The sequence below is a fragment of the Oncorhynchus tshawytscha genome, linkage group LG10 (genome assembly GCF_018296145.1).
Source record: "Oncorhynchus tshawytscha isolate Ot180627B linkage group LG10, Otsh_v2.0, whole genome shotgun sequence".
Lineage (NCBI taxonomy): Eukaryota > Metazoa > Chordata > Actinopteri > Salmoniformes > Salmonidae > Oncorhynchus > Oncorhynchus tshawytscha.
This window is the reverse complement of record NC_056438.1, coordinates 5,104,928-5,113,692: the sequence shown is the minus strand read 5'-3', so window position 1 is coordinate 5,113,692 and position 8,765 is coordinate 5,104,928. Positions and strand designations below refer to the sequence as shown.

The 8,765-nt window shown below is 40.8% G+C and overlaps 1 protein-coding gene across 1 annotated transcript; it reads right to left on the bottom strand.

The window, feature by feature from the left end:
• Nucleotides 1–4,742: 4,742 nt before the first annotated feature.
• Nucleotides 4,743–8,469, bottom strand: LOC121847399 (endonuclease domain-containing 1 protein-like). The gene is made up of 2 exons (XM_042328066.1): nt 8,032–8,469; nt 4,743–5,940 (listed from the first exon to the last, which is right to left on the bottom strand). The coding sequence occupies exons 1-2, from the start codon at nt 8,359–8,361 to the stop codon at nt 5,275–5,277; spliced, it is 996 nt and encodes a 331-aa protein (XP_042184000.1). The 5' UTR covers nt 8,362–8,469; the 3' UTR covers nt 4,743–5,274.
• Between the last annotated feature and the right edge of the window lie 296 nt (nt 8,470–8,765).

Here is an 8,765-nt window from a genome sequence, read left to right as displayed (position 1 = left end):
CGGTGGGCCTGGTTATAAATGCTTGGTGGGCCTCGTTATAAATGCATGGTGGGCCTCGTTATAAATGCATGGTGGGCCTCGTTATAAATGGGTGGGCCTCGTCATAAATGCATGGTGGGCCTCGTTATAAATGCAAGGTGGGCCTCGTTATAAATGCATGGTGGGCCTCGTTATAAATGCATGGTGGGCCTCGTTATAAATGCATGGTGGGCCTCGTTATAAATGCATGGTAGGCCTCGTTATAAATGCATGGTGGGCCTCGTTATAAATGCATGACGGCCTCGTTATAAATGCATGGTGGGCCTCGTTATAAATGGGTGGGCCTCGTTATAAATGGGTGGGCCTCGTTTCGCTGGAGCAGTGTAAAATAAATCAAAATCAAATCAAATCAAATCAAATAAGCTCTATGTCAATGACCCAGCCTTAACGAATTTCGTTTATTTACATATTGAATGTGATTGTCCAACATGTATTTATTTTGTAGAGTGACCTCTTTCCTCTGCTGTGGTGCTGCATTGCAGTCAGCGATGTTTTCTCTCGGTAGCTGTCCATGGTCCTGAAATCAAATCATGTGAGTCTGCTTGGACACCAGCCTGATCTCCAGCCTCTGGTAACTATCTAGTGACTTCTCATGAGAGGCTGATGAGGTGACACTGATTCTTCCAGTCCCTGGTTCCATCCCTGACCAGCGCAGATTTGGACTCGTGTGAAAAAAGTTTGCCGCAAAAAAACAGAAGGCTGCATCGTTTTGCTTGGAATCGACAAGCCTTGGTCTCCACTCTCTCCCCATTCCCCATCTTCCTATTGTAGTTAGCCACCGAAAACGTTCGTCGCCCCTCATCTCTTGGTAAATTCCCCTCCTTATCCTGATGTGGCCCAGCCTGCACTAACATATCCCGTAAAGATCCATTCCTATATTTTGTCCACTCACCGGGATCTTCTATGTTTTTTTGTCTGGGAGTCGGATTTAGCAGCAGCACCACCACTGTCACCTGGGACCGGGAGCGAGGAATCTGAGTCTGGGTCCTACCAAGGATCGTGTGAGTGAACTTCGGGAGAAGGGGGAATGGGGTGGGGGAGGGAGGGAACTGTAGCAACACTATGAGCTGGTGGCTGGGCGCCGCGGGCTGTGTAGTGACCGAACAGGGGCGACGGAGGGCGGCAGACAATTGTCAAAATATCGTCTCAAATTCAGGTGCTGCCATAGGCGACGGTCTAATGGGAGGACTGGCCCTGATCCCGTCTGTAAACCCACAATGAGGACATCAAGTAAGTTTTCATAAATCATTGGGTTCCGTTCAAGAAGAAACGTCAGAGTCGTCTGAAGTGGAGGCATTAATTCATGTTGACATTTACAACATAACATGCTTGGACATTTCATCATTAAGACCTTTAGGGAATAATGTCTGGAGGGTGAAAATCCCAAAACATTCTCATTAGATAGATCCGTGTTATATCACCTCCCCTGTCTGATATCTTGACTTTCTCTCTGTCACACAACCTAAAGGTAGAAATGTCATGTTTTAGGTCTTTACAATGTACTGCGACTGGATAATCCCGGTCTTTACTCCTGATTTAACTTTTATAATTCTCTGAGATAACGAGAGGTTTTACCTACATAACACAGTCCACATGGACATTTAATCGTGTATATAACATGGGTGGTGTTTACCTACATAACACAGCCCACATGGACATTTAATAATGTAGATAACATGGGTGGTGTTTACCTAAATAACACAGCCCACATGGACATTTAATCATGTAGATAACATGGGTGGTGTTTACCTACATAACACAGCCCACATGGACATTTAATTATGTAGATAACATGGGTGGTGGAGCAGAGTGGCAGAAACAGACCTCTCCTATATACAATCAGTGGTGGGTTGTTAAATTGACCCGACCCCTCCTATATAGTATGTGGTGGGTTGTTAAATTGACCCGACCTCTCCTATATACAATCAGTGGTGGGTTGTTAAATTGACCCGACCTCTCCTATATACAATCAGTGGTGGGTTGTTAAATTGACCCGACCTCTCCTATATAGTATGTGGTGGGTTGTTAAATTGACCCGACCTCTCCTATATAGTATGTGGTGGGTTGTTAAAATCAGCTGGCAGAACTGGGTCTGATAAAACATGACAACGGTTCTAAGGAGTTTTCTGTCTGTCTGTCATTCTGTCTGTGTATCTGTCTGTCTGTCATTCTGTCTGTGTATCTGTCTGTCTGTCTGTGTATCTGTCTGTCATTCTGTCTGTGTATCTGTCTGTCTGTCATTCTGTCTGTGTATCTGTCTGTCTGTCATTCTGTCTGTGTATCTGTCTGTCTGTGTATCTGTCGGTCTGTCATTCTGTCTGTGTATCTGTCTGTCTGTCATTCTGTCTGTCTGTCATTCTGTCGGTCTGTCATTCTGTCTGTGTATCTGTAGGTCTGTCATTCTGTCTGTGTATCTGTCTGTCTGTGTATCTGTCTGTTTGTCATTCTGTCTGTCTGTCATTCTGTCTGTGTATCTGTCTGTCTGTGTATCAGTCTGTCTGTCATTCTGTCTGTGTATCTGTCTGTCTGTCATTCTGTCTGTGTATCTGTCTGCCTGTATCTGTCTGTCTGTCATTCTGTCGGTCTGTCATTCTGTCTGTCTGTCATTCTGTCTGTGTATCTGTCTGTCATTCTGGCTGTGTATCTGTCTGTCTGTCATTCTGTCTGTGTATCTGTCTGTCTGTCATTCTGTCTGTGTATCTGTCTGTCAGTCATTCTGTCTGTGTATCTGTCTGTATGTCATTCTGTCTGTGTAGCTGTCTGTCTGTCATTCTGTCTGTGTGACTCTGTCTAGATTTAGGTTCCCAAGGAAGGTAGTCCTGATAGCCCTCAAACCCATCTGGATCTTGACACTCTGAACACGCGTTCTGCATCATATCTCTTACACCAGATAAGATATGTTTTGTATTTTGTAAAAGGGTATTTTCTTTTTTTTTGCTGCAACAACTGAAAAACCTGCTTGGAAGGAAATACTGCTGTGAAACCTACAGGAGCCGTATCTTAATTTGATCATCCTGTTGTTGTAGGACTTTTCCTACACAGAATGAAATGCTAATTTGTAATGTATTCCAGGTTCAAAAGGCTTCTGAAGTTTGTATTTTCTTCTTTATAATGTCAGACTTTTTTTTGACCAAACTATTTTTTAACCCCCCCTACAAAAAATGTCCATTAATTAAAAACAACATAACAATTTCCTGTTGCTGCAGGATCATTTCTGTTGTGTGAAACTTTCTAAAATGAATATATGACATATCTCTCTCTCTCTGCCTCCATCTCTCTATATCTGTCTCCATCTCTCGCTTTCTTTGCTTCTCTCTCTCTCTTTGCCTCTAACTCTGCATCACTCTCTCTCTACCTCCTTTGCTCTCTGCCTCGCTCTCTCTCTGCCTCCCTCTCTCTCTCTCTCTCTCTCTATTTATCTCTTCCTCTCTCTCTATCTCTGCCTCTCTCTTTATCTCCGCCTCTCTCTATCTCTGCCTCTCTCTTTATCTCTGCCTCTCTCTCTCTCTGCCTCTCTCTCTCTCTATTTATCTCTTCCTCTCTCTCTATCTCTGCCTCTCTTTATCTCTGCCTCTCTCTCTCTCTGCCTATCTCTCTCTCTATTTATCTCTGCCTCTCTTTATCTCAGCCACTCTCTCTCTGCCTCCCTCTCTCTCTCTCTATCTATCTACCTCTGCCTCCCTCACTCTCTGCCTCCCTCTCTGTCTCTCTATCTCTGCCTCCCTCTCTCTCTCTATCTACCTCTGCCTCCCTCACTCTCTGCCTCCCTCTCTGTCTCTCTATCTCTGACTCCCTCTCTCTCTCTCTCTCTCTCATCCAAGGTCTTTTTTTCTATACACTACTAAAGTGACACGTCATTTTCCAGGAAGTAGCCTTGTAGTTTTTGTAGTCTTTCTGAATAGTCTTCAAGGGGTAAAAACGCATCGCAATGGTCTTCAAGCCAAATAATCCATAAAAGGAATCTAGGCAGAGGTAAATTCATCCAAAACAAAATAAGTATTTTATATATATATATATATATATATATATATATAAAATATATTTATCAATCAATCAATCAATCAAAACCTGTCCTGTCCACAGAGGTCATGGATTGGAGGTTTGAAAACTGAAACAAGGCTGACCCCTGCTGGTGAGATGATTTGAGAACACTGCTTGAAAATCCTTTTTTAAATTATTTAACCTTTATTTAACTTGGCAAGTCAGTAAAGAACAAATTCTAATTTCCAATGACGGCCTAACCCGGCCACACCTGGACGATGCTGGACCAATAGTGCGCCGCCCTATGGGTGATGTATGTTTAGAGACATAGTAGCTTCTTGACCAGCTCCAGGTATGTTTAGAGACATGGTAGCTTCTAGACCAGCTCCAGGTATGTTTAGAGACATGGTAGCTTCTTGACCAGCTCCAGGTATGTTTAGAGACATGGTAGCTTCTTGACCAGCTCCAGGTATGTTTAGAGACATGGTAGCTTCTTGACCAGCTCCAGGTATGTTTAGAGACATGGTAGCTAGCTGGTATGCTGGACTGGTTGGACACATAGTCATGGCAAAGTTTGAATGAATAACTGACAACTAAAATAGTGCTTTCAATCGTTTATATTTTTAGCTCAAATAACGTGGTTTAATGTTGAATTGGAACATTTTGGAGTCACTTGGTTACATTTAAACACCATGAGAATAAAACACCAGACTCTCACAGGCTTCATTCATTATAGATGTTTATTCCTTCAGATGGGAAGAAGATGGAGACATACAGTGATAGAATTACATTCAGAACATATAATAGTATCTCCATGGTAACAGTGATAGAATTACATTCAGAACATATAATAGTATCTCTATGGTAACAGTGATAGAATTACATTCAGAACATATAATAGTATCTCTATGGTAACAGTGATACAATTACATGCAGGACATATAATAGTATCTCTATGGTAACAGTGATAGAATTACATTCAGAACATATAATAGTATCTCCATGGTAACAGTGATAGAATTACATTCAGAACATATAATAGTATCTCTGTGGTAACAGTGATAGAATTACATTCAGAACATATAATAGTATCTCTATGGTAACAGTGATATAATTACATTCAGGACATATAATAGTATCTCCATGGTAACAGTGATAGAAATACATTCAGAACATATAATAGTATCTCCATGGTAAATATGTGTTTTAGAGTTGTCTGTGTTACCACTGGACCAAACTCTGGGACTGTGTCACCTACAAAGAGACACATTTACAATCCTCATCACATGTCATCAACCCTTTCCCGCTAATATCCCCACTTCCTATCTCCCTCTCTCTGCTCTTCTCTCTCTCTTTCTGAGAAGAACCTCTTGGACACTGATCTGGGAACACCTGGACATCACCACCTGGGTAGTGCTGCTTCAACATGTTATACAGCTCTGACAAGGTATGGGGGTTCAATACTTGTTTGTTTGTTTCCTCTTGGTTCTCACCCCAGTGTGCTTTGGCCATCCACTCTTTCTTCTTGCTGTTGTAACAGCAGTAGGCTGTCCACAGGAGATCTGGGATGTTCACTCGGTTGTTCAGTTTGTTGTTGACACTGGGAACTGCTCCAGTCAACACATAGGCCTTGGGTTGACCATTATTATCAAGGCATTGCTTCAGGAGTATCTTTCTAACCGTACACTCCATCTTTCCCCAGCTACCTTCATTAAATGTCTTTACTTGAGGAACAGCATTTGTCAGGGTAAAGGTGGAGTCCTGATTTACAGGTTGGTGAGCAAAAGATTTAGGAAACAAGTGACCTTTGTTCACCTTCTTGTCTTTACCGTATTCATCATAATCCTGATTGACAGCCTGGTGTGTATAAATGACCCCTTGTTTCTCCAGACCCATAACTGGTTCAATTCCTCCGTCCAGCTGTAGGAACAATATTCATCATTATTCACTGAACTGACCTGTATATTAGACCTGTATATCAGACCTGTATAATAGACCTGTGTATTAGACCTGTATATTAGACCTGTATATTAGACCTGTATATTAGACCTGTATATTAGACCTGTATATTAGACCTGTATATTAGACCTGTAGATTAGACCTGTAGATTAGACCTGACCTGTATATTAGACCTGTATATTAGACCTGTATATTCGACCTGTATATAAGACCTGTATATTCGACCTGTATATAAGACCTGTATATCAGACCTGTATATTAGACCTTTATATTAGACCTGACCTGTATATGAGACCTGTATAGTAGACCTGTATATTAGACCTGTATATTAGACCTGTATATTAGACCTGTATATCAGACCTGTATATTAGACCTGTATATTCGACCTGTATATTAGACCTGTATATTAGACCTGTATATCAGACCTGTATATTAGACCTGTATATTAGACCTGTATATAAGACCTGTATATCAGACCTGTATATTAGACCTTTATATTAGACCTGACCTGTATATGAGACCTGTATAGTAGACCTGTATATTAGACCTGTGTATTAGACCTGTATATTAGACCTGTATATTAGACCTGTATATTAGACCTGTATATCAGACCTGTATATTAGACCTGTATATTCGACCTGTATATAAGACCTGTATATCAGACCTGTATATTAGACCTTTATATTAGACCTGACCTGTATATGAGACCTGTATAGTAGACCTGTATATTAGACCTGACCTGTATATTAGACCTGACCTGTATATTAGACCTGTATATCAGACCTGTATAATAGACCTGTATATTAGACCTGTATATTAGACCTGTATATTAGACCTGACCTGTATATTAGACCTGACCTGTATATTAGACCTGACCTGTATATTAGACCTGTATATTAGACCTGTATATTAGACCTGACCTGTATATTAGACCTGTATATTAGACCTGTATATTAGACCTGTATATTAGACCTGATCTGTATAGTAGACCTGTATAGTAGACCTGTATAGTAGACCTGTATATTAGACCTGTATAGTAGACCTGTATATCAGACCTGACCTGTATATTAGACCTGACCTGTATATTAGACCTGTATATTAGACCTGTATATTAGACCTGTGTATCAGACCTGTATATTAGACCTGACCTGTATATTAGACCTGTATATTAGACCTGTATATCAGACCTGTATATCAGACCTGTATATTAGACCTGTATATCAGACCTGTATAGTAGACCTGTATATTAGACCTGTATAGTAGACCTGTATATTAGACCTGTATATTAGACCTGTATAGTAGACCTGTATAGTAGACCTGTATAGTAGACCTGTATATCAGACCTGTATATCAGACCTGTATATTAGACCTGTATAGTAGACCTGTATATTTGACCTGACCTGTATATCAGACCTGTATAGTAGACCTGTATAGTAGACCTGTATATTAGACCTGTATATTAGACCTGTATAGTAGACCTGTATAGTAGACCTGTATAGTAGACCTGTATAGTAGACCTGTATATTAGACCTGTATATTAGACCTGTATAGTAGACCTGTATAGTAGACCTGTATAGTAGACCTGTATAGTAGACCTGTATAGTTGACCTGTATAGTAGACCTGTATAGTAGACCTGTATAGTTGACCTGTATAGTAGACCTGTATAGTAGACCTGTATAGTAGACCTGTATAGTAGACCTGTATAGTAGACCTGTATAGTAGACCTGTATATTACTGTGCATCCTGAAAGTATTCAAACCCTTTGACTTTTTCCACATTTGTTACGTTACAGACTAATTCTAAAATTGATTAAATTATACTTTTCCCTCATCAATCTACACACAATCTACACACACACCATAATGACAAAGCAAAACCAGGGTCTGAATACTCATGTAAATAAAGGTATTTCTGTTTATTATTTTAGAAACTATCCCTTTAAGGAATGAAACAGACATGTAATCTTGCTAGACAGACAGTAGTAATTGTCTATTGAAAGTTATTGTTCAACCTTGGCATGAAATGTCGATTTGAAAAGATGTTTAAATTACCTGAGGTTCAATCATCCATGTATCTGGTCTTGTCCCTCTCGGTCCGACCCCAGTGAAGGTGTAGGCTGAGAACACAGGGATCATGTTGGTCGTGTCGTAGAGAGTTGCAAACATGTAGGTTTTCTTGTACTTCTGGCAAATCGGCTTGTAGCGGTTCTGGTTCTGGACTGTCCCACCAACCAAAATACCTGGGAGATTTGGAGTTGTCCCCTCCAGGAAGAACGTCTCACAGTCTGTAACATCACTGAACCTCTCTACTACATGAGAGAGAGCAGGAGGAAGGAGAGAGAGGAGGAGGAGAGTAGAGAGATGACTCAATACCCCCATCATCACCTGAAGACTGTACACCACAGAGACAAAGATGAAGTTACAGAGACCAGTTGGTAGACTGGAGACTGCTGAGCTGAGTCAGGACAGACTGCTTTAAATAGTTATTAGAGACCAGTTGGTAGACTGGAGACTGTTGAGCTGAATCAAGACAGACTGCTTTAAATAGGTTTTCAGAGACTCCTCCTTCAGGTGTCAAAACAGACAGGGTTGATTTGCATAAACTCCTCTGTACGTTTCCATGGAAAATGCTTTAACTAATGAAATGTGACTCCCCTCCTGTAGGTCTATTCCATGGGACTGTATGGTGATCAGACCCCTGGGCCTTTTCACAAGAACCACCACAGACATTTTCATTGACTTCATCTGAATTAAACATTTGCCCTAAATCTGCCATTGAGAAGGTC